Genomic DNA, 27,456 nt, shown 5'->3' with positions numbered 1-27,456 from the left:
AGGAGAGAGAGAGGAGCTGAGCCATGGCTGAGGCTGAGGGACCAGCACAGCACAAGGGATGGAGGTGCAGGGTTCAGAGCTGGGCCCCAGGAGAAGCTGAGGAACGCCATAATTACACACAGTTGTGCAAACTGGGAGCTCTCCACCACCCTGTAGCCAAAGAAACAGGCTCTGCACTGTGATGAGACATAGGACACTGTTCCCAAGGGAAAAAACAGCCCTGCTGAAACTGGTCTAGCTCCTTAGAGGGTATTAATGAGTTCTGCTGATCACACCAGGGGAAGCTCTGGGCTCCTCCTCAGGCAGGTGCAGCTCCCCTGGGCAGAGCAGGGGAGAAGGCTCAGGGCACATCCTGCAGCTCTGCTCCCTGGGCCACGAGCACAGAGCCTTCCCCTGGGGGCTGCGGGTCTGGAACAGCACATGGGACAGCCTGGAGAACGGAGCGGGTCTGGATAAACACCAGATGGGTTCTCTGGGCATCCCTTCCCTCACAGACTCATCTCTCTGCCTGATTTCATCACCCTCAGCTCTGGAACCTGCAGCCTGGGCTGTGCTCTGAGGATGAACTCAGGGTGGCCTAAATAACTTTGCTAAGGGAAATCCGGTCTGACAAAGTGACTGTTGTTTGCTGAAGGCATCAATGAGCCCATGGATAAGGGTGACCTGGGACACAAGCATTTTCCTGGGATTCCAGAAGCAAAGACCTTTAGGTCAAGCACAGCTCAGAGGGAAAGTCCAAACAGAGCTAAATAATCAACCAGCAGAGAGGAAACAGTAGTGAGATAACAAACTGCTGATAATTCCTGCGATTTTGTCACAGCAGAGGGGAAGGCTGGTGATGCAGACATTCAGAAAGAGCTGGCAGCACTTGGAACTTGGGGATAAAATGGCAAAGGAGGTTTAGAGGGGTATGAAGTGACACACAGGGGGAAAATCCAGCATGACTTCATCTATGAGATGAGGGGCTCTGGACCTTGGCTTTACCTCCTTGGGAGTGAAATTTTGGGGTTATGGTGGACATGAAAGGACGTGAGGAACATCAGGGAAAACAAGAGCTCTGTGGCAGCAAAGACCTCCAGACATGAGAGGTCAATGCTCTGTGCTGCTGTACAGCCCAGCAGGACCCATCCAAGATAAAGGAGGAGATTCCCAGCACTGGGGAATCTGGGGAATTTCCAGATTCCCAGCACTGGGGAATGGGCCTTGGGAACTTCTTGCTGAAGGAGATTTTCTCCTCTGACCATTTTCCTGGGTTTAAGGGAAACAGGGCAAATTCATGGAGGAGAAAGCTCTGAGGGATCTTGAATAAAGAGGAAACTCTGTTCAGCTCAAAAGGTTTTGGAGCTGCAAATAAAGCCCCAGGAAGGGGCAAGTGTCAGCGAGGGGGCTAGTGTCAGCCAGGCTCATCCTCTGACTAATCCCCAGGCACTAAATGCCCATCTAGAATTTCTTCAACTTAATAACCAGAGGAATTGCAGACTGGGAGGTTTTATATTCCTTTGCTGTGTAGATCCTAGCTGGGGGTGTTCTTTCACTGCCACTCAGTCTAATCCTTTGGAAAACCCCGCTAAGTCCTGTGCTCCAGTGCTATCCTTTGGCAATGAGTTTTGTGAGCGCCGTGCTTGCCGTGCATTAATCACAGAGTTCTTATTGCTCTAGAGGAGCTGCTGATGCTGGACTGCTATATATAGTCTGTCAGCAATTAGCAGGATGCTTGCAAGGTTATTTAAGTAATTTTTTTCCCTTATGCCACAACTAACTGAATTCTCTGTATATATGAAAACAACTTGAAAGACGAGCGATTACTGTGAGAAGAAAAAAGAGCAGAGAGCGAGCCCTGCTTGGAGCGGGCGGCTCGTTTGACAGGGCTATCTCCTAGAAATGGGATTTTAATCAGGAGCCTTTGATTAAAATCATTGCTCAGGTCACGGCACACCCCTGTGGGCTGGAGGCATGCAGGGCCAGCCCAGCCTCACAGCCAGTTCCTCGGGCTGGTGCCGGGATGGATCTCACTGGGAGCAGAGCTTGTACTCAAGGGGTCCTGGACAACATTTCCTGCAGGGAATAGTGCCTGGCAGCCCGAGCAGAGCTTGTACTCAAGGGGTCCTGGATGACATTTCCTGCAGGGAATAGTGCCTGGCAGCCCGAGCAGAGCTTGTACTCAAGGGGTCCTGGATGACATTTCCTGCAGGGAATAGTGCCTGGCAGCCCGAGCAGTGGGGTCGAGGCCATGCTGTGTGAAAATCCAGGCTGGGAGCTGGCTCTGTGTGCCTGGGCCCCCCATCCTCCCCTAAGACAATCCCCATTCCCCCACCAAAGGCGGTGACCCCATGGCCTCACAGCTGCCCTTGGCAGAAGGGGCTGCCCTGTGTAGGGGTGGGGGTCTCGGGGCACAGCCAGAGGGGGATGGGATTGATGGGCTGGGTCTGGGTGAGGGATGAACCTGGGCACACAGGTTCTCTCTGGCACAGGCTCCAACACACGATAACTGGATCTCCCCATGCCCCAGGCCCCTCTGAGACTGAGAGTGCTCGCTGCTGCAGCCAAGGCCAAGAATGAGAAGACCTTGACAGCTCCACTTGAGACACCTAGAAAGGGCTGGAAGGAGCAGGGGACCCTCCCAAGCTCTTTGGAAAGGGCCGCACTGCGCCCAGCCGGAGGTGTTTTAATGACTGTTTTGGATCCCCGGGAGCCAACCTCCTCCCACTCGGCCCGGGGTAATTCACCTCCTCCGCCGGGCTGCAGCAGTTGTTGACTGGCGGATTGCGGCTGGTAGAACAGGTTCTCTGCAGGGAGTTGTCTCCGAAACCCCGGAGCCGTGGATGGCCCGAGCCGCGGGTCCCGGGCCTGGCAGCGAGGAGGGCTCTGGCGTTGCGTGGCACTGCTGGGCAGGGCGGCTCTCGGCCCGCGCCGCTGGCACACAAATCACAGCCCTGCCTGTGTCAGGTAGATAAGGAACCATGTGATGCAGCTGGTGGGAGCGGGAGGCAGGCAGGGTGAAGGTGCACAGGGAAATAACCTTGCAGGGAGTTCCTCCTCCTCCTCCCTCCCTTCCCGGGGAGCAGAGTCTCCGGGCAGCGCTGATCCCGCGGCTCCCTCGGCCTGGATGCCCGCTCAGCTTCTGGGGGCTCTCTGAACTCCCGGCTGGCAGCAATGTCCTTCAGCAGGAGGAACTGGTCCGATCTCTCCAGGTAAGTGCTGGGGATCAATGCTTAACCCTTTCCAGCGCGGGCAGGGTGGGCTGCTGGTGGCCGAGGGGCCTGGGGAGGATGGGAGGAGGGGGCGGCTGCCCTGGGAGTGTTTGCTCTTTGCAGAGGTGAATGCCAGCCCCACGGAGAGCTCGGCGCTGCTGGAGTTTCTTGTGGCTGGGCAAGATCAGAGGCGTTTTTGTTTCTGCTGCCTGGGGAAGCTGGGCCGGGCACAGGAGAATTACCTGGATAAGCATTCTCGCGCCATGCTGGATACATTTTGGGTCTGTTTTGCCTTTCTTTGGGGAACCGACTATCTGGGCTGTGCCTCCAGCCTTGCTCTGAGCTGGCTGGGGCCGTTTCCCTCCCCCCAAGCCCATGCAGCCGCTGGGTGCGTGTCCTGCTCTGCCTGCAGCCCCTCCTGTGCTGAGCCAGCCCTGATTCAGCGGCACTGGCTGAGCAATCCCCGCAGCACCGCCGGCTCCCTCGGCTTCCCAAAGAGTGCTCCAGAGCAGGGGAGGCTCCTGGGCACCCTGGGCTGGGTCAGGCTCTCACACGAGGCTGGAGCGAGGTGGGATCAGCCCTGACCCGCTGCAGACCCCAGGGAAGCCTGGGCTGCGCAGGAGCGGGGATGGAAACTCAAACAGAGCCATGCTGTGCCACACATCACAGTAGGAACCCTGGCCCAGATGTTATGGCTCCGAGACTTAATTGCAAACCTCAGTACCAGGTGTAAGAAAGGGCAGTTCAGAGAATCCCAGACTGGTTTGGGTGGGAAGGACCTTAAAGCTCATCCAGTCTCACCCCTGCCGTGGCAGGGACACCTTCCACTGTCCCAGGCTGCTCCAAGCCCTGTCCAGCCTGGCCTTGGACACTGCCAAGGATCCAGGGGCAGCCACAGCTGCTGTGAGTGCCCTGTGCCAGGGCCTCCTCACTCTCACTGTGAAAAACTTCCTTATTTTAGTTGAGACCCCACTGCTCAGAGGTCACCACCTCTCAGCTGCCTCTGGCATGGCTGGGACAGATCCAGAGGCTACTCCAGCCCTGTCCTGATCCATCTCCCCTGAGCCAGACCTGCCCCAACACCAGCCCAGCTGGGTCCTGCACCCCGTGTGCTTCACAGCCCCAGAAGGCATTTCCTGAGCTCTCCTGAGATGAGGCAGCACTGAAACAGCAGAAATGTCAGAAATCTCTGCACTAATCATTGACAGGGCAGGAAAGGACAAGGCAGGGACACTTGCCAAAGTTTTTTACTCATCTCTTTCAGCTAAAAAAGGTAAGACAGTGAAAAATAAATCCATCTTTGAAAAGAGGAGGGAAAGATTGGCAGAGCAAATCCATAGCCTGATGGGTGGATCACTTAATTCCAAATAATGAGGAGCTGCCTGTGAATAGTGCCAGGTCTTGTGCTGCCTCAGAGGGAGCCACAGTAATTCAAGGCAGGAAAATCCCATTTTCACTTTGAAGGAGGCTGTGTAAAATCAAAGTACCCGGTTGTTGTGAGGATTTAGCTCGGCATTAGCTCTCTGTGCTGTCACTGCTTGAGGGACAGGAGTGCAGAGGCCCCGGGATCTGTGTTCCCACCCCGGGAATCTGCGGCTGGGATGTGCGTGCTGGGATGTGCCCGGGAGCGCCGGGGCTGCGAGAGCACGGCCGGGCTGTCCCAGCCTTCGCCAGCCCCGTCTGTCCCGGTGCCGAGCGGGCATCGGAGCCCGCCCGGAGCTCCCCAGCCTGGGTCCGATTGCTGTTGGGGGTGTTCGGCTGCGGGGCCAGCGGAGGGAAGGGCAGGGCAGGGCAGCCCTGTCTCCAGCCCACACTGCTCTGTCACCGGCCAGGCCCAGCCCTGTCCCCAGCCCGGCCCTGCCCTGTCCCCAGCCCTGTCCCGTCCCCGTCCCTGTCCCCAGTCCGGTCCCCAGCCCTGTCCCGTCCCCGTCCCTGTCCCCAGTCCGGTCCCCAGCCCTGTCCCGTCCCTGTCCCTGTCCCCAGCCCGGTCCTCAGCCCTGTCCCGTCCCTGTCCCCAGCCCTTCCTCGCCCCCTTCGCGCTCCGCTGGCCCCGCCGCGCTCCGCCCGCCCCGAGGAGCAGAAGCCGCGAGCACTCGCGGGGGGTAAAGCGGTTTAATTTATGACCGGCTGGGATTACTCAGTAACTCGGAAGCAGCCGCGAGTCCCCGCTCGTAATGCGGCCCTGCCCCTCTGACTTTCGCTAAATGTCAAATTCGTGGCAAAGGCTGAGCTGGGCCGAGGTCCTGGCACGGACCTGGGCAGGGAGGCTGTGCCGGGGTGCCCTGCAGTGTTTGTGGCTGATTGAGGGCTCGTGTTGGGGGAGAAGAACCAGGCTCTGAAAAGCTCCATCGGCCAATAAAAATATTTTCCAACACATTTCACGCACCAGTACAGAGGGTGGGCAGCTTTGGCACAGAGAAAAGATGGCAGAGCTGGGGTTTTCTGGACAACATTTTATTCCAAGTGGCATTTTATTAAAACAAAGCAAAACAAAAACCAAAACTAATAAAACCCAACCCGCATTTGGCTGGTGCAAAATAAAATGCTCCAAGATGATTCCAAACCTCATCTTTTTGTCTCAGTCTGTGATTATAAACAATTGCCGGTCCAGGCACATGCAGGGGGGAAGAGGAGCCCTGCCAGCCCCATCCCCAGGCAGAGCCTCTCAGCAGTTGCTTTCAGCCTCTGACACTTTTGCATCTGAGGGCTTTTGCTCTATAAAAATTAAATTGCCATCACCACATCTTGGTTTTGGCCTAAAATCTTGTGCCATAGTGGTTACCCTTCCTGTTTGTGTGGTTGAGGTCTGTGTGGTAGCTCGAGGGTCCTGGTCTGGCTGAGTTACAGGTTCAATATCCTTCCCCTGCAAGGTTTGCTTAATGTAGGGACTCATTTGAAATGAGTGCTCCCTCCAGCAGGAGAAAATGGGAGTTGAGAAGTCAAGTGCTTGCTTTGGGAAGGGCCTGCATCAGCTGGGTGGAGTGAGAGCCCTTTGGGGCGCTTGGCTCGTGCTGGCCTCACTCTCCTCCAGCAAGGTGACTTCTGCCAGCCCTTGGCCTTGCCCAGGGTGTAGCAGTTCCTTTCTTGTCTGGCACCAGGGCTTCAGGGTGCCCATGCAGGACACAGCCCCACCCTGTCCTTGTGTTTCCTCCCACACAGCCTGGCCAGGCAGAGGACCCTGGAGGATGAGGAAGAGCAGCAAAGAGAGCGCCGGCGAAGGCACCGGAACCTGCTGTCATCCACCTCCACGGATGAGGAGCCTGCCAGCCCTGCCAAGGACACCAGCCCAGCTTCCAGCAGGTCTGTGGGGTCCTGCTGGCATTGTCCTGGCTCCTGACACCGGGCCCTGGCAGCTGCTGAGGGAGGGCAGAGCTGTGGGCAGAGCTCACGGCCCTGGGGAGGAGGGATGGGCACAAGGGGGACACCTCGGCTGGGCTCCCCTTGGCACAGGGACTGGGGGAGGGCTGGTGCCAGGGCCGAGCTCAGGGTGGTGCTGCAGGTGGATCTGCAGGTAAGGGGTGCCCAGCTGTGCAGGGCAGGAGAGCAGAGCAGGCAGAGCCTGCCTGGCTGTGCTGCCCCTCTGGACCTCACAGTGACGCTGTGGCACCTTTGCTGAAGTGGGGATCTGAGCCAAGGGCTTTCCACTGGTGCTGCCAAAGCCCCTGGCTGCAGGGAGCCGGGGTTTGGAGGTACTCTGGGACCAGGCTGCCCTTACACAACCTGACCTACTCTCTAAATTGGTCCTGGAAGTGTCCGGTATTTCGGTGGATTGTGTCCCCAGTGAGGCTCCCACTCCAGAGGTGTTCCTGTGGGTCAGACAGGATGGAGTTGGGACACTTGGGCTGGACATGGGGTGGAGGGGGGCTGGGCATGACTAAAATGAACCAGCTGGGAAGGACAAGGTGCTGACACAGACTGGCCATGTGGTGATTGCAATTCAGAAGGAGGGCAGATGTTATCCCATCTCCTCCCCAGAGCCGGGAGTGTACAGACACAGCCTGCCAGGTGTCCTCCTGCCCCTTCCTAGTCCTTGTGCCTGTTTGCCTGGGGGAAGGAGGGGAAACAGCTTTTCATGGGTCGTGTGGGGACTGTGGGTGGACCTGCCAGAGCAGATTGGCTTCCAACCAGCACTTTCCACTTTAAGTTGATGGGATTTTTCCTAGTCCAGTGAAGAGTCACAGCCACAGTTCTTATCCAGCAGCAGACCCAGACTGCCCTGAGCCTGGATCTCCCTGGCACAGGACTTGGTGGGTCCTGGTGTCCTGGGATGAGGCTGCAGAAATGCTCCATCTCTACGACAGAAAGGAAAAAAAAGAATTTTAATCCAAACTTTTTCTCAGACAGCTGAGCTGGGTTGATGGGGATGGGAGTGGCTGCAAGCCCTGGTCTGCGGGGAGGACTCCAGGATGTTTGTGGGATTTTTATGTCCCTCTCCAGAGCCTTTTGCCTCACTTGCAGCATGAAATGCACCCCTCTAGCCCCAGGTGCTGAGGTTGTCATCCCATGTTGTCCCTGTCCCTAGACCTTCGTCCCTGGTGAAGCCGCAGTTTCCGGAGGACGGGGAGGAGCGAAAGCTCTCAGAGGTGCTGAAGACACAAGAAGGGAGAAGAACGAGGTGCCTCCCAGCCGTGTCCGAAAAGCTGAGGCAGGAGAAGGAGCAGAAGGAGGCAGGGGTGGCAGGGAGCTGCCCGGAGACAGAGGCACAGCCCCGCGGGAGGCAGGAGAGCAGCGGGGCTGCGGAGGAGGCGGCCGCGGGCAGAGGGGACCCGCCCCGAGACAGGAGCCTGGAGCCAGCCCCCGAGAGGAAGGTGGTGCTGAGGGCACGGCTCCAGGACAAAGACCAGGGAGTGCAGACTGCTCGGGGGGAGCAGAGGAAGGAGGCAAAGGAGCCACCAGAGGTGGGGAGCTGCCGGCTCCGGGAGGTGAAGATCCTCACCAGGGTGGGAAACCGCAGCACAGAAGAGAAAACCTCAGCGGTGACCTCATCTCCAGAGCAGCAGGTAAGCAGGAATGGATGGGACACCAGGCCTTGGGGGGAGAGGTCCTGGGTGCTGGGAGAACCAGAGAAAGACACAGCCCAAAAGTACCAGGAGGGAAATGGGATTTTGAGGAAGGTTTTTCAGAGAGCTGCAAAGCACGAGGTGGTGGATAGGGTCCCACCACCTCCCTCCCCTCCCTGGTCTGTGCTGTCCTGATCACCTTCTCCAGCAAGTCCTGCTGACTGCCATCATGGGGACATTGAAGGGCTGTTGGGGACTCTGTATGTCCAATGGAGACAGGAAGGTTTGGAGGATTTTGATCTCAAACTCTGGCCTCCCCCAGTTCCTGCGCTGCCTGTTCTGCTCCTGCACCTCAGTCCTCTCTGCAGGGATGCATTTGAGGTCTCCTTTTCCCTCAGCAGCCATCCAGGAACCCCTCGAAGCAGGTAATCCAGCTGTCCCCTCCCCGAGATGAAGCTGCAGAGAAGCCAGACCCTTCTCCAACCCACGTCACCTCCATCCGACGGGCCAGCCCAAGAACCGTCTCCTTCAGGGTAAGAGCTGAAGCAGGTGGGGAAAGGATTCCAGTGAGGCAGAGGAGGATGGGGGGAAGGAAGGACTGCTTTGGCCTCTGGATTATGTGGGCAGAACCTGTTCCCAGAAATGTGCTCAAAACTTACCCCTGGTCTGGACACTGCAGTCCTGCTTCCCTCTTCCCCCCGTTTTCCTTCTCCATGAGGATGAACATGTCCAGTTCATCCACCTTGTGCTGGCCAGAAAACTTATGGGAGGTGATGACAAAACAGGGAACTCATTGTCCTCAGAATTTCCAGAGCCACAGGAATTGCCATCCACCTTCCAGCCTTTCCAGTCTTATGTGAAAGCACAGGATAAAAATAGCATCCATCCTCCCTCCCATCCCATGTTACAGTCTGAGAATATATTTCATTTCAAAAGAGATCTCTGGAATGAAGTGATTGGAGAGGCTGGGAAAGCCTAGAACTGTCAAGATCATCCCTGCTGTGAGTCAGGGCTGACTGGCTACACTTGATTGACTTCCATGAGGCTTTACTGGGAATAAAACTGTTATCACCATAAAGTGTCTATGGTCTGGGGAACTTTGATATGAGATAAGCTCTGGTGTGGGTGCAAATGAAGCTTTCCTGTGGGAGATCAGTGAGATAGTGCCTCCCATGTTTATCTTGGATAACCAAAGTTCACTGCAGGATCTCCTCTCCTCTCCTTGTCTCTTCCAGATCATCTCCAAGAAGCAGAAAGAGGAGAGCCAAAGCCCTCTCACAAGGAGGTCAGCACCTCTCATCTGTTGCTTTGGTCCTGCTGGGCAGGAATGGCCATCCTCTGTTTTCCAAGGGAGGAGGAGGTGCTGGGGCCTGGCAGGTCTGGCTCACATCTGCTGGACATTGGTCTCCAGCCCTGTGGAGAGGGCGGGCAGCGATGCTCGGCAGGGGACAGGACAATGTCCAAGTGCAGCTTGCATCTGGATGAGATCCTGGAACCACAGAATGGTTTGGGTTCCAAGGGACCCTGCAGATCTCATTCCAACCCCTGCCATGGGCAGGAACATCCTCCACTGTCCCAGGTTGCTCCAATATTCCCCAGCAAGCCCCCACTTCTCTGGGGTCATGTAGCTCCATGTTGGTGCTTGTGTGCACAGGTCCCACCCATGGGGACATCAAATCAGCTCCGTGAGCAGCCTGGCCTGGCTTTGGTGACCAGATCAGGGGATCCTCCACCCCTCTGTGGGCAGGTGTTTGCTGTAGGCAGAGCCTTACTGACATTGGGGGTGATGCAGTCCAGAGCTGGCAGAGCTGAACCCAGGGCAGGCTGAGGAGCTCTGAGGTATTTTGGTGTTCAGTGTGGCCCTGGAAAGGCAGGGACATGTGGAGAGCTCGGTCACCAGCAGGGACTGGGCTGCTTGGTGCACCTGGCAGAGATGCAGGAGTGCTGGCTGGGATGGGCCCTTCTCCTGCCAGGTGCAGCTCCCCAGGACCATGGGCTGATCCCAGGACATCCTGTGGGGGGAAACTGGTTTCAACTCTTCCCTCTTGTTCCCCAGTGCGAGTCTGAGGATCCCAGGCAGCAACAGCACCATTGGGGAGAAGCTGGAAAAGTACAACTCAGCTGTGCAGGTACTGAGGGCCCTCAGCAGAGCCAGGAGGAGGTGGGCAGACAGAGAGGGGTGGCCTTGGAGCCCAGTGGGGAGGGGAGGGCCTGAGCTGCACCAAGTACAGAGCTGATGAGGGTGAAGGAGATGGAAGGGCAGGAAAAGGGATTGGCCTCAGGGCTTTAGGAGCAGGAACCCTTGGAGGGGGTCTGAGGATGCTGCATGGCCCTGCAGGGAGGAGATGTCCTGTGGAGAGGGCCTGGGGATGCTGTGGTCCGTTGAGGGGAGCAGTGCACAAGGCTGTGAGCTGGTGATGGGCTGGAGGGGACCAGACCCCAAGGGGCTCAGGGTACGAGCCAGAAGCTGGACTTTCCTTTTCACCGCGGGATGCAGCACAGCCCTGCTGACGCCCCTGTCTCTCGCAGCGCTCGGAGGGGGTGAAATCCTCCGTGCCTGCCCAGAAGAGTCGCCTGCTCTCCTCGGAGGGGGTGGCGAGCAAGCGCAACTTCTTCGAGAGAAGCGCTCCGGGCAAGGCGGAGCCGGCGGCTCCCAGGAAGGTGAGGGCGGAGCGGGGACCTGAGCGCTCTGTGCGGGGCAGCGCTGCCTCTGGGCAAATCCTCCCCTCTCCCGATACCAGGCTCGGCCTGGCAGGCGGCGGCAGGGCGCGGGGGGAGCCGGGTGCCAGGGCTGCCCCGGCGCTGTGTGGGTTCTGCCGAGCGCTGCAATCTGAGGAGCTGGGATGGAGCCAGTGCGTGGGCTGGGCTCTGTGCCGCAGCTCCGTCAGGCTCCCCGTGCCCTGGGGACCAGGCCGGGTTACATTCGTGCAGGGAGAGCCGCTGCTGAAACCCTGCTGTCCCTCTCTGTGCCACAGGACAGCCTCAAGATCCCAGGGTCGGTGACATCCCGCATTAATCTGTGGATCAGCCGAGCTCAGGAGCCTGCCAAGGAGGAGAACGGCAAGGTAGCAGCTTGTGTCAGCCTCAAGTGAGAGCCCTGGGAGCAGGCAGGCTCACAGGACATGGTGCTGCACCTTGGGGTGAGGTTGAAGGGTGGATGAACCCTTGGCTGAACCTATTAAAGGGTTTTGGAGCAGTTTAGCCAGGTTTGGAGGTGCCAGAGCTGCAGGACCACCACAATGAAATATCAGGGCTCTCCTTGTTGCTGTGTCCTGACTGTGAGCCCAAAATTTCCAGGACAGCTGATTCCAGCCCTTGAGGTTGAGGAGGGAGAGGAGCCAGCTGGGTGCATGTCCCAGGACACACAGGGGTACCTGACCCTGCCCCCCAGCACGATCCCATCTCTGCCATCCCATCTCCTCTGTCTGCATGAGCAGCTCTGCCTGGGGCCAGTGGGAGAGGAGCTGTGTGCTCAGCCCTTCAGCTCTGAGGGCTTGGAGAGGTCCTGGTGCATGAGGGGTCTGGAGTCATCTGTGCCCCCACTTGAAACCAACCCCGAAAATGAGGGGGTCTCGTGGCTGTGGGTGCCAGGTGCCCAGCCAAGGGGACTCAGAGGTCACCGCTTGGCCACCGTGCCGGAGAGGGACAAGAGAGCCTTTGGTTGTTTGGTGTTCCTGGAAAGGAGGGGCTCAGCAGGCCCTGGGCAGGTCTCACTGCTCACAGCAGGGAGGGCTTTGGCCACTGCTCATGGCAGCCAAGTGGCCCAGGAGGGGCAGCTCCAGCCCAGCCCTGCAGCCAGGGAAGGTGGATCCAGGCTGGGCTGGGAGATCAGCACTGCCAGATGTGTCTGTGCCAGGCAGCTGTGCCAGCAAGGGGTTTGCTCCTGGGGTGACTCCTGGGGAAAGCCTGCAGCTCCTTGGTCAGCTCTCCTTCAGTAGCACCTGCTGCACTTCTGTGGCTGGAGCTGCACTTGGCTCTGAGGGTCTCCCAGGTGCAGGATCCCAAAGCTGGCTGGTTTTACCTGGACAGTGTGTGCTTCAAGGCCTGGGTACAGCCAGACCAAGGCAATGCTGCACACAATGCATGGGGAAAACTTTCTCCTGTCACTTCTGACTCTCCTGTTTGCAGGAAATCCGGAGAATCAACAGCCTGGCAAAGCGAGATGTCTGGATAAAGCAGCCTGGAGACGCCTCTGGAGACACCAAGGTAATTATGGAGCTGCTCTGGAACCTGGTGCATCATCTGAGGCAGAGCCAGGATATACAGGGAGAGGTGACGTGAGGGGAATCAGGAGCCTGTGACTTTGGGAAGTCAGCAGGAGGGGACAACTGGGGGCATGTGTAAGGGAGAGGAGGACTCTGGTCTGGGAGGAGAAGGGAAGGGGCCTGTCATGGGATTTAGGGGATCCCCGCCTGCCCCATCCCCTGCTGGGGACAGCCACTGTCCTGGTTACAGCAGCTGCTCTGGGGGGGGAGTTGCAGCCTCAGGCACAGCCTCAGTGGTTCCCACTTTCTTTTGCAGTTGCAGTAATACCAGCTGTGCTATCAGACCATCTGGGAAAAACTGGTTTGCTCCAAAGATCAAAGCCCAGCCCTACCCAACCGTCCAGCAGCCACTGCCACGAGTCCCCTGTGCCATGTGTGGGTGCAGCCCAGGGCATGGGGTCCTCTGCTTGTGGGATGGGAAGGAAGAAGCCTGGAAGAGTCTCCCTGTGCCCCCAGTCCCCAGTCACTGCCTGTCTGTGGGTCTGTCCAGGCCTGCAGGCTCCCCACAGATGCTGAAGGCAAACTCCTGCCTGGTTTGCCCAGCACATTTTGCTGTTCTGTTCCTGACCTTTGCCTGTGCCCCGGAGCTGCCCTGGCAAAGGGGAGCCCCACACGGCTCCCTGGCAGCTGGAGGATGTCAGAACCTGTCTGGCTGAGGGAGCTCCAGCTGTGCATCCGTGGACCATGTCTGTCCCTGCTGCCTGGGGCAGGTGGGGCGGGCAGCTGTCACCCTGCCAGGCTGTCACTGCCACAGGGGCACAACCAGAGGTTCATGAAGCCACACGAGTGCTCGGAGATGTCCCATGGAAGAAGAGGGACTTGGCCCTCCTGTTTCCCTCCACACGCAGCTGAACCAGAGACTTGTCCTTGTCCCTGCCATCCCCTGCAGGCTGTGACCCTCCACCAGTGATCCAGGGGAGGCTGAGCTGGCCCTGGCCATGGCCACAGCCCTCTTGGGGGATTTCATGGAGCTGAGTGCCCCGTGCTGGGCCCCATTTCCCTCTTGCCTTTCCTCCTGAGCCCTTTGCTGTGCAGCCCCTGATCCTGCATTCCCGTGGCTGCCGAGCCCACCCAGCAGGGATGGGGGATGCTCTCTCTCGGCCTTTAGGGTGGCTTTAGGGTGCCATGGGCAAAGGGCTCAAATTCTCTTATTGGGGCCGTTCTTTGGGTTTGGGTTGTGCCTTGAACAACCGCTGTGGTGACAAATTCAGTGTGGGAATCTGCTGCTGCCCCTGGAGCTGATCCTGCTTGTTGGGCTTGGGAAAGGACTCTGTGCTTTTTTTGTTTTCTAATAAAAGTTGCTCTTTCTAAAACACTCCTGGTCACCTACTGCTGGTCTGGGACTGGAAATTGTTCCCTTTCCTTCTCCCGACAAGGGGAAAATGGGGAAAATCCTGAATCAAATGTGTCCTGGGGGGTTAAAAACAGCCTCTTCCCTTCTGATTGCAGTATCCCGCGGTGGGAGCCGGGCCGGAGCTGCCGGGCAGGCTCTGCTCCCGCACTGGTGACAGCGCTGCCTTATCAGCGTCCCGGCCGCGGTGACAGCTGGGCTGGCTTGTGTCAGCCCCTCGGGCACTCACGTATCTCGCTCCGGAGGGTTTAAAATAGCAAATCTCTGAGGCCACACAATAGCTTGGGCTTATATGGGCTCCTGGGGGGGAAGGGGGAGCGGCGGAGGGGGCCAGGGCCGCGGCTGCCGAAATAGCAGCTCACAAGTGTTGCATTCCTCGCTGGGCGCCGGGCACATTCCTGCGGCGCTGCCCGCCCCGGGGTGGGCGCTGCAGCCCCTTAAAGCCTCCTGGCCCTAAGAGCCTTGCCCAGACCCCGCGGCTCCCCGCGCTCCCGCAGCTCCGGCGCTCAGGTACGGCTGGGGCGGCGCCCGGCCCTCGGGGGGATCGGCCCCGGGATGGGATCCGGGATGGGCCCTGGAATGGGATCTGGGATGGGATCCGGGATGGGCTCTGGGATGGGCCCCGGGATGGGATCCGGGATGGGCCCTGGAATGGGATCTGGGATGGCTCCGGGATGGCTCCGGGATGGGATCCGGGATGGGATCCGGGATGGGCCCTGGAACGGGATCCGGGATGGGCCCTGGAATGGGCTCCGGGATGGGCTCTGGCATGGGCCCCGGGATGGGATCCGGGATGGGCTCTGGGATGGGCACCGGGATGGGCTCCGGGATGGGCTCCGGGATGGGATCCGGGATGGGCTCTGGGATGGGCACCGGGATGGGCTCCAGGCTCAGGGTGTCCCCAGCCGCCCCTCCAGGGGAATCGGCCCCGGGATGGGCTCCGGGCTCGGCTCCGGATGGGCTCAGGGTGCCCCCAGCCGCTCCCCAGGTGTTTTATGCCATGCAGGCATTCCCATGCATAAAGCATCTGCAGCCTCTCCAGCGGGTTGTGTTTGCCATTTCTCTTTTGGACCACCCTGGTGGGTGCCCAGTGGCTCAGAGGGGTTTTGGCTGCCCTGGGTCCAGGGAAATCCCCCTGATCCCCGTTCCTGTGTCTGCAGTGACAGCAGGGATGTGATGCCCACGGGCAGCCTGGCCCTGGCTCTCAGGCAGCCCAGGGGTGGGTTAGGGATGGGATGGGATGGGATGGGATGGGATGGGATGGGATGGGATGGGATGGGATGGGATGGGATGGGATGGGATGGGATGGGATGGGATGCTCCTGTGTCTGGTCTGACCCTGCCAAGCAGGCCTGGAGCAGGGACATGACCCATTCCTGGAACCAGCAGTGGGAAAGGAGAGCTCCATGTCTGGGCAGCCTGGAGGAAAGCAGAGATTCAGAGCTGTGGAGGATTAACTCAGCCCCAGAGCTGTGAGCAGCCAGCTCTGAGCTAAAGGATAGGGGGATTTCAAGGAGTGTGAGGAATATCTGGATTAATACACAGCAAATTCTGGGAGATTTTTTGTAGTCAGTGCAATATTTCCTCTTTATCTCTGTAATGTCTGCTGGGTTCTCCTTATTCTACCAAATCAAGATTTCCAAGCTTTAATGAAAAGGTTTATGTGTTTCTGTGCAGAGGATGCATAAATATTTCCTTGAGCCACTTTGTCTTTTGTGTATCCTCTTAACAGTGCTGGACTTGTTGCTGTTCCCTCAGCTCTGTGGGATCTAATGGTGTCTGAGGGAGGAGGGCAGTGAGAATGTAGGAAGAGGCGTTCACACTGTGGGGACTGAGAACCCTCTTCTCCTGTGCCATGAAATGATTGTGTGGTGCTCAGATTTGGCCAAAGCTGGGGCATCAGGACCATGCTGAGCCTGGGGAAAAAGCGGGAATTGTTGGTGGGGAAGCAGGGATCCTGGGGATGGTGCTGGAGGGCTGCTTAGAGCCAAGCCCCAGACCCATCACAGGAAGGGGAACAGTGGTGCCAGGAGCAGGCGGTGACCCCGAGGCAGAGGGGGCTGAGTTCTGCCTTTATTTGTCTCCAAAAAGCACCTTGTGAGGAACAGTGAGATTAGAGACCCTCTGGAGCCGTGGTTATGCCAAGGTTCCCCTCCTGGAATGCCCCTTTCCCATGCCTGAGCATTCCAGCCCTGGATCCAGCATCCTGAATAAGCACTCCTGAGGCCTGGCCTCCCCATCCCGGGTAACGAATGCCTGACAGATGCAAACAGGAGCAGTTGTTCCCAGAGTCTGGGTAGCAGGAGCAGGGAAGCCTTGCTGCTCTGGGAACAGGTGCTTCAGCACATGGAAGTTATTTCTGAGCTGCCTTGCATCGTCCTGTGGCATCTCAGCCCTGCTGAGGGCTGGCACGGGCAGGGGACAGGGCTGGGCTGGGCTGGGCTGGGGCTCTGGGCTGCTCCAGGATGTCCAGGGATGGGGCTGGTGGGTGCAGATCTCACTCTGCAGTGCTGGGTGAAGGTCAGATGAGGTGAGATGATGAGCAAAGTCCTCCTGAGCACAGCTGGGAGGGAGACAGATGTGCTGGGAAGATGGAAAGCTGTTTCTGCAGAGGTTTTAGCCCTAAAACGAGGGCTAAGTTACTAAACAAGGCTGTAAATTATTCATTTTAGCTAACAGGGGGAAAATTCACCTGCTGAGGCCAGGCTGCCCCTTTCCCAGCAGTTCTGCATGTGGAGGGCTGGGCTGGGAGGGTTTGCTGAGGGCTTGTGCTGTGCCTGGTGCAGGGCTGGAAATCTGAGAGAAGGGGTCATCCCTGGGCTAAGAATAGTCAGGAAGCAAAACAAGCTGAACACTGCAATGGGCTGATTTTCCTGTCCCCTGAGCAAACACAGCCCCCGAGAGGGCTGGGCCAGGGGGCTGAGTGCCCAGGACATGCTCCTGACAGAGTTATCAGTGCCACAGAGGTTGTGTCCAACCTCCTGCCTCCTGTTTGGGGCATGCTGTGATCCTGGGACAGGAGGGGTGCAGGCACCTTATCTCTGCTGAGATAACACTGTCACAGCCTGGCTGGGGACAGCTGGAAGCTCAAAGTGCTTTGGAGAGAGGCAGCATCTCTGTGGCCCTCTCCTGGTGCTGAGGGACAGGCTGTGCTAGCCCTTATCTCACTTCTAACCCTCACTTTTTCCAATCTGCCTCCAACTCTGCCAGAGAACCAGGGATGTCAGACACGGAGGAGGTCACTGAGGAGTATGAGCAGTAAGTGGGGTGGTTTTAACTCCCTTTCCTTCTCCCTGTTCCCATTTCCCACTGCAGCATTGCTTGGAGGTGCTCTCATTGTTACCCCAGCACCCACCATGGACCCCCAGCCTGAGCCCCTCTGCCTTGGCAGTGCCTGACCCAGCAGGGGCAGTTTGTATCCACAGCCACGGGCAGGACAAGGATGATTCCTGTACTAAAAATGCTGCAGTCTCAATCTGTGGGACAGAGATGGGAAAACCCAAGAGTCAGTGGGGAAATGGGAAAGCCAATCTGCTGCTGCTGGGCTCCTGCTGCCACATGCAGGGATCCCTCTCCAAGGCCCAGATTTGAGAGCAGCTGAGGGAGGCACATGCTGGAGAGATGGGGCTGGGTTATAGGGGTGAGCTCCAACACAGCTCCCACTTCTCATCCCTGCAGAGAAAAGGGACCTGAACCCTCTGGGGTTTCAGTGCCACACCAGACTCGTGTGTGTCACCAATCTGTCCCCCTGGGACGGTCTGTGCCTCTCCCCCATGGCCAGGGAAGGACTTGGGGGCAAAGATGGGATGTGAGATTCCCATTTCTGGGATCACAGGCCAAGGTCATTCATCTTCTCATGCTGCATAATGGGGGGATGCCCTGACCACTGTCAAAGTGCCAGCCCAGACCTTCAGGCCCTGCTCTCCACAGCCTGCAGGGTGACCTGGGCCTTGTCCCTGTCCCCAGTGGCACCTGCCAGCCCCCCAGCAGCCATGGCCTGTGCTGTGGGATAGGGCAGCCAGCCTTGAGGAGTCCCAGACTCACCTCAGCCTCACTGATGGCCCCGTTCCAGCAGCTCAGCCTCACTCTAAATTCCTGCTGTGCTTTGCAGGGAGCAGGAAGGTAAGAGGACATGGAGCACCTGCAGCTGCCCTGAGGCCAAAAACTGATCAGACAAACTCCAATAACCTGAGGCTTCTTTCCCTTCTCTCTGTCTGTGCCCTCTGTGCTCTCTGAAGAGGAGTGCGTGGAGGAAGGTAGGAGTTGCACCTGCAAGGACCAAGAGCCAAATGCTTCAGTGGTTTGCTGGGGGTTGGGGGTCAGCTCCTGGGCTGCAATGGGCAAATCATGTCCAGGAAAGGCTGATGTGACCATGCTTGAGATGCCTGCACCTGAAACATCAGCAGGATCAAACCAGTCTGGATTTTCTTAGGATCTCTTTTGCCAGTGCCTCAGACCAGGGCTGGCAATGCTGGACATGGGTGTGGGCTGAGGGGGGATCCCAATATCCAGCGGGAGCTGGAGCCTCTGCTGAACGTGTGCCAGCCTTGCCAAACTCAAATCCCGCCTGCCTCAGCCTGAAGGAGACACAGCCCGGCATGGGAGTGGGGCTGGGCCGGGCTGGGCTGGGCCGGGCTGAGCCGGGCTGGGCCGAGCTGGGCTGGGCTGGGCTGAGCTGGGCTGAGCTGAGCTGGGCTGGGCTGGGCTGGGCCGAGCTGAGCTGGGCTGGGCTGGGCTGGGCTGGGCTGAGCTGGGCTGGGCTGGGCTGGGCCGAGCTGAGCTGGGCTGGGCTGAGCTGAGCTGGGCTGGGCTGGGCTGGGCCGGGCCGAGCTGAGCTGGGCTGGGCTGAGCTGGGCTGGGCTGGGCTGAGCTGGGCTGGGCTGAGCTGAGCTGAGCTGAGCTGGGCTGGGCTGAGCTGGGCTGGGCTGAGCTGGGCTGGGCTGGGCTGGGCCGGGCTGAGCCTCTGGCTGCTCTAGGGCACTGCCAGGCAAAACACCCCGAGTGTAAAAGCAAAGAGAGGTGCAGGGGGAAGCCCCTGCTGTGCTCCAGTCCTCATCTCACGCACGCCCAACCTCTGTGGCACCCAACTAATCCCTGTGCTTATTCCTTCCCTCCTCCCTGGCTCAGAAGAGGAAGAATGGATAGAGGAAGACGACGGTAGTTATTGCACCTTTCATTATTTCCTCTCTCTGCTCTTGGGAGAACTCCTGGGTCCATGTGTTCTGCCTCTCCCTGGTTGGGGAATGGTTTTCTTTCATTCTTCCACTTCTCTCTCTTCTTCCTGCACTCCTCCCGTGCCCTGCTGTGCTGTGCGTCCATCCTCTGTCTGTGCCTTGTCTCTTATATCTGCCAGCCGTGGTTTGCTGTCCTTGCTGTCTTCCTTTCCTTGCCCTCTGTGTGGCTGTGGCCCCGCGGTGTTCCCAGGGCACGGCATCGCCCTGGCTCGGCCGGGGGAATCCCGCGGGGACGCGGCTCCCTCCAGTGGAGGAAGGCTCCAGCAGGGTCACAGAGCATCCTCAGCCAGCCCCGGAGCTCCCGCTAGAGCAGAGCCATGCGGGTCCCGCCTTCCTTCCCGGGCTCTGAGGGACCGGCAGCGTGACAGGGGATGAGGGACAAGGCAGGAGGTGGCGACAAATCCTTGAATCCTTGCATTTCATTACTTTTAGGGGGTTTTGCCCTGAGGAGCACGGGAGCCCTGGGGTAGGGTTAGAGAGGAGCCCTTTGCTCCCCAGCCACTGTGGCTGCCCAGGTCCCTCTGGGCTCTGTCCCAGGGCAGGGAGAGATGTGGGGAGCTGCAGGGATAAACATGGGGAGCTGCAGGGATGGATGAGTGTGAGGAGCTGCAGGGATGGATGAGTGTGAGGGGCTGCAGGGATGGATGAGTGTGAGGGGCTGCAGGGATGAGTGTGAGCTGCAGGGATGGATGAGTGTGAGGGGCTGCAGGGATAAACATGGGGAGCTGCAGGGATGGATGAGTGTGAAGAGCTGCAGGGATAGATAAGTGTGAGGGGCTGCAGGGATGAATGTGAGGGGCTGCAGGGATGAGTGTGAGCTGCAGGGATGGATAAGTGTGAGGGGCTGCAGGGATGAATGTGAGGGGCTGCAGGGATGAGTGTGAGCTGCGGGGATGGATGAGTGTGAGGGGCTGCGGGGATGGATGAGTGTGAGGGGCTGCAGGGATGGATGAGTGTGAGGGGCTGCAGGGATGAATGTGAGGGGCTGCAGGAGCCAGGGAACGCTGCTGTGCTCACTCTGCCCTCCCTGCACAGGTCAGGAGGAGCAGGTAGAGGAGGTGGAGGAGGAGAGCACAGACGCCAAGGCAGAAGGTGAGTGGGGGCCGTGCCAGGCTGGGCCATGGTGGCTTGGCTGGGCCATGCTCTGCTCCAGGGCTGCCAGCTGGGGGCTGGGATGTCCCAGCAGGGCTGTGACAGGGGCACATCACCCAGATGGGGTGTCCAGTAAGGGGGTGTCAAACTGAGATGCCCTTCCCTGCTCTGTCTGGGCCCTACAAACATGAAATGGTGATGAAATCCATGGAATACAAATGGTGTTTGCTGCTGGTGGCTGTGTCCAGCCCTCTGAAATAATGCCCAAAATGGGCCAAGCCTGGCTCACCAAGGGGTCCATTGCCTCAGAGCGGATTTCTGAGCTGGGATTGAGCTCTGATGTGTCTGATCACCAAAAGAGTGCTGGGTTTCTTGAGGTGGGCTTGGGGCATGGTGTGTGACCCTGTGCTGTCCCCTCTGCTGGGGCAGGCTCAGATCCTGGCTGTGACCCCAAGTCAGGGTGCTGGGACCCCTCAGTGCTGGGGGCTGCCCTCACCCAGGGGTGCTCATGTTCTCCCATTGCTTTTAAACAGAACAAGAAGATGAAACGAAAGCAGCAGGAGAAGGTAAAGCAGGAGCAGAGGAGAGATGGGTTTGGCCATTCCAGTCCTGATCCCATTCCCCTGAGACACTGGGCCCTTGTAATGAGGTTTTGGTGCTGAATTTATTTACTGCCAAAGGGACAATCTGTGGTAAAAGGGGCAGAGCTGCCCTGGCCACATCCCCCAGCAGGAGAGATGGATTTGTGCTGCCTCTGGCAGAAATTCACCCAAAATGCAGCAGGAGAGAGAGGCCCTGCTGCTTTTCCAGCCTGAGCTTCTGCAAAACTTGTCTGGATTCCTCCTGAGAGCACCTGGGGCTCTCCTGGCCCCCCTGTGAGTGAGGGGTGTCCCTCAGGGGCTGCTGACCCCCATTCATCCTGCAGGGATGGAGCCGGGGCGTGCAGTGGGGACAAGCATGGGAAAGAGGGGGACAGCCCCCCCACAGTGTCCCTGGGCAGGACTGGCCACGGGGACACAAAGCATCGTGTTTTCCACAGGTGGAGAGGGAGAGCGCGAGCAGGAGCCCGGGGAAGGTGAAGTATCACCCTCGTTCCTCCTCCTGCCTGCCGGGGGTTCCAGCGCTGCCCTGCTCAGCCAGCAGCACCGGGGGCACCCCGGGGGCACAGGGCTGGCACCTCGCTGCTGGGGGGTCCCTGGGCAGCCCCCGCGGCTGTGGGGAGAGGGAGGGCTCGGCTCAGGGTGTGACAGGAACCCCTCGGTGACACTGACCTTGTCTTTCTGTGCTGCTCCTGGGACCTGCAGGGGAATCGAAGCCAAAACCCAAGTAAGTGTGGCAGGGTTTCTCTGGGGCAAGGTCTGTGCCAGGGCAGAGGCTCCATGTGACAGAGCCTGGTCCATAAAGGACAGGGCACAGGGAGCCTCCAGGGCAGGGTGGGACTGGGGCATGGAGAGAAAAGGGAGAGAAACGGCAGCAAAACACAGCCCATGAAGGGGACCCTGAGAACGAGGTCTTTAGGCAGTTCTGAAGCATTTTGTACGTTCCTTGGGAGAAGCTCAGCTGCCCTGTGACCCTGCAGGTGGCAGAAGTGTGTGTGTGTGTGTGTGAGCACCCCAGTGTGGGACACAGAGCCCAGGCTATGGCTGGCATGAGGCACATGTTTCCAGGAGTGCCAGGGACTGACCCCAAGGGAGCAGGACTGTGAACCATTGCAGGAAACCTGGGGGGCCCTCCTGGGCCCCTGGGATTCTGCAGTGTGGGGGGCAGATCTGCCCCCAGCCACCATCATCCCTTCATCCCTCTGTGCCCCTGCTGGGCACCTCCTGCCCTCTCTCAAGCCCCACGGGAGGAAGGATCCAGCTGCCTGTGCCAGGTCACACACAGCACACAGTGCCCTTTGGGGGGAGCAGGGGGTGGCTGCCAGCTCAGGGGGCTGGCAAAGGGCCCTGGCCAGGCTGTCTGCAGCTTGCAGGGTTATTCCAGCCATGCAGGCACCTGGGAGCATTTCCAGGGAATGCCACAGGTCTTCCTCTGTGGCTGCCCAGCTGGCACCTCCAGCAGGACGCACTGCACTCCCTCTCCTGCAGCTGTGCCCCCTCTGCACCCCGGGGGCTCAGGAGGGTGGGATGGGTGAAGGGCACGTGCTGTCCCAGACCTGCTGCAGCCCCCTCGTGCTCCGGCTCCCCCTCCACTGCAGGGTCTTCATGCCCAACCTGGTGCCCCCCAAGATCCCAGATGGCGAGAGACTGGATTTTGATGTAAGTTCCCACCCCTGGGGGTGCTGCCCTCCCTCTGCTCCCCCTCAGGGTCTGGCAGCTGCTGGAGCCCTGACTGTCTGTGCCTGCTGCAGGACATTCACCGCAAGCGCATGGAGAAGGACCTGAACGAGCTGCAGGCCCTCATCGAAGCCCACTTTGAGAGCAGGAAGAAGGAGGAAGAGGAGCTGCTGTCCCTCAAGGACAGGATTGTATGTGTTCAGCCTTCCCCCCTCTGGCTATTGCCACCTGGTCCCTGTGGGCACTCAGCCACTGTCCCCTCCCCACAGTGCTGGCACACCTGGGACACCCCTGACCCTGCAGGACAGAGCCTGAGGGTTGAACCAGATTTTTATTAACCCCAGTGCCTACAAACCATAAAATTCCCTGAGCTGGAAGGGACCCACAGGGATCACTGAGTCCAAGCCCTGTCCTGCACAGACACCCCAACAATCCCACCCTGGGCATCCCTGGCAGTGCTGCCCAAACACCCCTGGAGCTCTGGCAGCCTCGGGGCTGTGGCCATTCCCTGGGGAGCCTGGGCAGTGCCAGCACCCTCTGGGGAAGAACCTTGCCCTGAGCTCAGCCTGAGCTGCCCTGTCCCTGCTCGCTGGGATGCCCCGGTGGTGCTGCAGTGCCTGCTGCCGATGCACCTCCCCCCGGGTCACTGTCCCCAGGCTCCCCTGGGGCTCTCAGGGCTCTCGGGGGTCTGTCCCTGGGAGCAGAGAGCATGCAGATTCCCGGCGGTGCCCAAGCCCACGTCCCCTCCCTGTGCAGGAGCAGCGGCGAGCGGAGCGGGCGGAGCAGCAGCGGATCCGCAGCGAGCGGGAGAAGGAGCGCCAGGCCCGCATGGCCGTGAGTGTCCTCTGGAAATGTGACCTGGGATGCGCCTGGGACACGAGCTGTGTGTCCATCCATCCACCGCTGACCACCCTCTGACCCTGGCAGGAGGAAAGAGCTCGCAAGGAGGAAGAGGAGGCGCGGAAGAGGGCGGAGGAGGAGGCGCGGAAGAAGAAGGCGTTCTCCAACATGTTGCACTTTGGAGGATACATGCAGAAGGTGGGACCCTCCCCAAGGGGCTGTGATGGAGCCACTGCTGCTCCTGGGCAGGGCTGGGCCATGGGCTGGCCCCATCCATGTGACACTGGGGGTTTACAGGCAGGAGGGACAGGGAACTGTGCTTGGGTCAGGAGGAACCAGGCCAAAGTGAGCTCAGAGCTGCCCCGAGCTCAGCTCTGCTCTGCAGATGTGCAGCTCCAGCCTTGCCTCAGGGACAGGGATGGGGACAAGGACAAGGAGTCTTGTCCACTGTGGCCAAAATGTCCTTGAGGACCTCATGTGCTTCTGGAGTCCCAAAAGCTGAGGGTGTTGGGTGTAAAACTGGGGTTGGGGGAGACCAAAGGCTGGGCAGACTTCCGTCTCTCCAGTGGATTGATGTTTCCTCAGTCAGAGAAAAAGGGTGGGAAGAAGCAAACAGAGCGGGAAAAGAAGAAGAAGATCCTCAGCGAGCGACGGAAGCCCCTGAACATCGACCACCTCAGTGAGGACAAGCTGAGGTGAGCACAGGCTGCAGGAGGGATGGCCAGGGCAGGATCCCGGGCTGGGGACAGCTCCTGGGCAGGATCCCGGGCTGGGTCCCAGCTCCCTGGGGCTTCCAGCTGAGGAGATGGCACAGCTGGGGACGGGCTGTGACACCCCATGGAGGACACGGGCTCCAAGGCTGTGCAGGGCCACCATGGCCGGGCTGCGACTGATGGCACCAGCCATGAGAGGGAGCCAGGGTCACACGGGTGGCACAGGGTGTGCTGAGGAGCCAGGGTCACACGGGTGGCACAGGGTGTCCCAGGGAGCCAGGGTCACACGGGTGGCACAGGGTGTGCTGAGGAGCCAGGGTCACACGGGTGGCACAGGGTGTCCTGGGGGCCAGGGTCACACGGGTGGGATGTGTGTCCCCATATGTACTGACCTCCCCGTGGCTCTTGTCCTGAACTCACTGCCCGGATAGCACATCCCTGTCTGGGAGCCTCCTGAGCCCCATCCCCAGGAGCAGATGAGGGGTTGGCATCAGTGCCCCATCCCTGCTGAGCTCCCTGGGAGCCAAGCCCTTCCCTGCACTGTCCCCAGCTGGCTCTTCCTGCAGGGACAAGGCCAAGGAGCTGTGGCAGAACATCCATGACCTGGAGGCTGAGAAATTTGACCTGCAGGAGAAGTTCAAGCGGCAGAAATATGAGGTGAGCCCCAGGGCCTCTGATTTGTTCACCCTCTTTTCCTGACTGCTCCTTCTGCTCCCCAGCCAGGGGATGAGCTGGGCTGTGCAAGTGATCTCCCAGCTCCTGGGGACATGCATGGCACCACCACAGGGCAAATACGTCACAGGCCAGGCAGGATGGAGCCCTGAGCAACCTGGGACAGTGGAGGTGCCCCTGCCCGTGGCAGGAGGTGGAATGAGATGGGCTTGAAGGTCCCTTCCAACCCCAACCATCTTGGGATTCTGGAATTCTAAACCCCACAGAAAAACTGCTGGGGAAGAGAGAGCAGTGATGCATCTTCAGCCAGCCCTTGTCCCCATCCTGGGGCTTCTTGTCAGACCTCACCATCCACCTGCAGCTTTTTCTTGCCAGACCTCACCACCCACCATTTTTTCTTGCAGATCAATGTTCTTCGGAACCGCATCAGTGACCACCAGAAAGTGTAAGTGGCTGCCCCTCCCTCCTCCATCTCCTGTCCTTCCAGCTCCCCAGGTCCCTCCCTATGGATTTCCCTTGCTAAACCACCTCCTCCCCTTCCCCCTCCTGCCTCTGGTCTTGCTGGTGCCCAGCATTCCTGGACCTGCAGGTCTGTCCCAGGATCTCAGTCCCTGCCCTTCTGCTCCTGATGGACCTCCACGGTCACACTGTCACCAGCTTCCCCCTCCCCAGAGACCTTGGCAGGGGATGGACCCCAGGGAGAACCCCCTCTGCATGGGAAGCTTTGTGTCCTCTGGGGTCCTTCCAGTCTCCAGGCACCCCCTCCCTGCAGGGGCTCTGCCCAGCATCCCAGGAAGCTGCTGGAGATCCCAGCTTGTCCAGCAGGGGAAGTCCCACAGGCTGTGGGATTTGTGCAGGCCCACGAGGCCAGGGGAATCTGTCCCCATGCCCATGGTCCCTGCACGTGGCTAGGGAACCCTTCGTAGGAGGGTGGAAGAGGCTGTGTGACCCCTAGTCCCAGGAGCACCCTGGTGCTCCCACATCCCCATCCCACTTCCCCCTCGTGTGGGAGGTGCTCAGCCCACCCCGGGTGTCAGGGGCAGCAGCTCCCACCCACTTACACCGGGTCTCTCTTCTCTCCTGCCCCACCACGGTGTGATCCTGCAGCAAAGGGTGAGTACAGGCATTTCTGAGGGCTCTGCGTCCCTGCACAGGAGCTGTGTGTGTGTGTGTGTGTGTGTGTCCCTGCACAGGAGCTCTGTGTGTGTGTGTGTATGTGTGTGTGTGTGTGTGTCCCTGCACACATGCTCTGTGTGTCCCTGCACAGGAGCTCTGTGTGTGTGTCCCTGCACAGGTGCTCTGTGTGTGTGTCCCTGCACAGGAGCTCTGTGTGTGTGTCCCTGCACAGGAGCTCTGTGTGTGTGTCCCTGCACACGTGCTCTGTGTGTCCCTCCATGTGTGTGGCAGGGACACCAGGACCCCAGGGCAGAAGCAGGGCTCAGGGATGAGGCAATCCCAAGGACTGGCAGCCAGAAATGCCCTTCACTGCCCTTCACTGCCCTTCACTGCCCTTCACTGCCCACCCGCACCTCCTCCTCTGTGCTCCCCTGTGCTGGTTAAGGCGAGCCATGGGCTGGGTCCTGAAGGATCCTGCAGCTGCTTTTATCCCTCTGCAGCCACAGATGCAACTTGTCAATTCTTCTTGGAATGATTCCTGGGGGGGAGAAACATGGGAGGGAAATGGTGGCTCCTTAGAATCACCTGGCAACTGCATGAGCTTGTTCCCAGGGAGTCCCAAGGCTCTTTGGCTCAGGTCCCAAGGTTTACCTGGGGCCAGTGGAGACTCCAGGGCAGTTTCGGATGGGAAAAGGCTGCAGGACCACTGACAGCACCCACCTCCTCCTCCCTGTGTGGTCACTGATGCCTTTTTGCACGTGCTGTTCCTCTTCCTTGCAGATCCAAGGGTGCCCGTGGGAAGACCATGGTGGGCAGCCGAAGGAAGTAGAGGCTCAGGGAGAGAGGAGGCCGAGCCTCAGGAGCTGCAGTGGCTGCACAGAGCCCTGGCTGCAGGAGTGGAGGTTCCGGGGGCAGAGGCCTCAGGAGTGTCCCATCTCCACCCCCAGTGTTGCTGTGTCTGTAAATAAAGAGGTGCTGAGGGGGTGCAGGCGTGGTCTCCATCCTGAGGCTCTGATCCAGGGGACACAGGCTCAGCACAGCTCCAGGAGTTGCCCACCTGCTCCCCAGGCTGTGAGAGGTCACAGCAACCACACAGGACCCCCAAGCAACTGTCCCTGTGCCTCCCAGCATCACCTCAGCTACACTCCTTGGCAGTTTGGTGAGACCTCAGTGCTCTGAGCTGCTTTTCCTGCTGCACCTTGGGGCAATCCTCGTCACGGCCACTTCTGCTCTGCTTTTGCTGTACCAGAGCCCCAGTGGCTCCTCTCTGGTCCCCTGTGGGACACCATGGACAGGGCACTGCTTCCAAGCCTCTTGGCCCATGGAACAGTCACTAACTCACCTTCCAGGCTATTTCCATTCCTATTTCCAGCTCTTGCTAAAGGCTCTGACCAGCTGTGTTTGCCTCCTCTGCATGTTCCTGACAGCATGCAAGGAAGCCTTGAGATAAATCTGTGTGGGGAGGCCACTCCTCTGTGCTTCAGGGGCAGATCTCTTCCATCTGGCTGGGAATCTGCAGCACATCACACGTGTGCTGTCCCTGGGGACACATCACCTGCAGACCCCCCCAGTGTTCCTGGTGGATCTGGATCTGGTTTTGGACCTGGATCTGGACCTAAACTTGGACTGGCAGCCAGCCCAAGGCACCAGAGGTCCTGGAGGGCTGTTTGCTGCCCTGTTATGTTATGACAGCCTGTTCCATGCTGT

At 59.2% G+C, this 27,456-nt stretch overlaps 2 protein-coding genes across 5 annotated transcripts; both read left to right on the top strand.

The window, feature by feature from the left end:
• Positions 1–2,782: 2,782 nt before the first annotated feature.
• LAD1 (ladinin 1) lies at positions 2,783–13,706 on the top strand. 2 transcript variants are annotated; one of them, XM_030965809.1, is made up of 11 exons: positions 2,783–2,946; positions 3,027–3,191; positions 6,351–6,491; positions 7,714–8,191; positions 8,590–8,724; positions 9,427–9,476; positions 10,248–10,320; positions 10,721–10,852; positions 11,167–11,256; positions 12,320–12,397; positions 12,713–13,706. In XM_030965809.1, exons 2-11 carry the CDS (start codon positions 3,154–3,156, stop codon positions 12,719–12,721), a joined length of 1,224 nt encoding a protein of 407 aa, XP_030821669.1. In that variant the 5' UTR covers positions 2,783–2,946; positions 3,027–3,153; the 3' UTR covers positions 12,722–13,706. The 2 variants fall into 2 exon arrangements, with proteins under 2 accessions (XP_030821669.1, XP_030821670.1); XM_030965810.1 differs by having other exon boundaries at positions 2,783–3,191; positions 8,593–8,724.
• A 475-nt stretch (positions 13,707–14,181) lies between these two features.
• TNNT2 (troponin T2, cardiac type) lies at positions 14,182–27,145 on the top strand. 3 transcript variants are annotated; one of them, XM_030965623.1, is made up of 18 exons: positions 14,182–14,317; positions 17,017–17,064; positions 17,918–17,928; positions 18,045–18,062; positions 18,937–18,963; positions 20,076–20,132; positions 20,666–20,698; positions 21,172–21,207; positions 21,437–21,458; positions 22,330–22,390; positions 22,483–22,599; positions 23,165–23,242; positions 23,336–23,446; positions 23,834–23,943; positions 24,528–24,618; positions 25,038–25,078; positions 25,741–25,746; positions 26,530–27,145. In XM_030965623.1, the coding sequence occupies exons 2-18, from the start codon at positions 17,027–17,029 to the stop codon at positions 26,576–26,578; spliced, it is 906 nt and encodes a 301-aa protein (XP_030821483.1). In that variant the 5' UTR covers positions 14,182–14,317; positions 17,017–17,026; the 3' UTR covers positions 26,579–27,145. The 3 variants fall into 3 exon arrangements, with proteins under 3 accessions (XP_030821483.1, XP_030821482.1, XP_030821484.1); XM_030965622.1 differs by having other exon boundaries at positions 18,934–18,963; XM_030965624.1 differs by lacking the exon at positions 25,741–25,746 and having other exon boundaries at positions 18,934–18,963.
• The last annotated feature ends 311 nt before the right edge of the window (positions 27,146–27,456 follow it).

The sequence above is a fragment of the Camarhynchus parvulus genome, chromosome 26 (assembly GCF_901933205.1).
Source record: "Camarhynchus parvulus chromosome 26, STF_HiC, whole genome shotgun sequence".
Taxonomy (NCBI): Eukaryota; Metazoa; Chordata; class Aves; order Passeriformes; family Thraupidae; genus Camarhynchus; species Camarhynchus parvulus.
The sequence above is the reverse complement of the archived record's forward strand: the minus strand, read 5'-3'. Positions and strand labels throughout refer to the sequence as shown.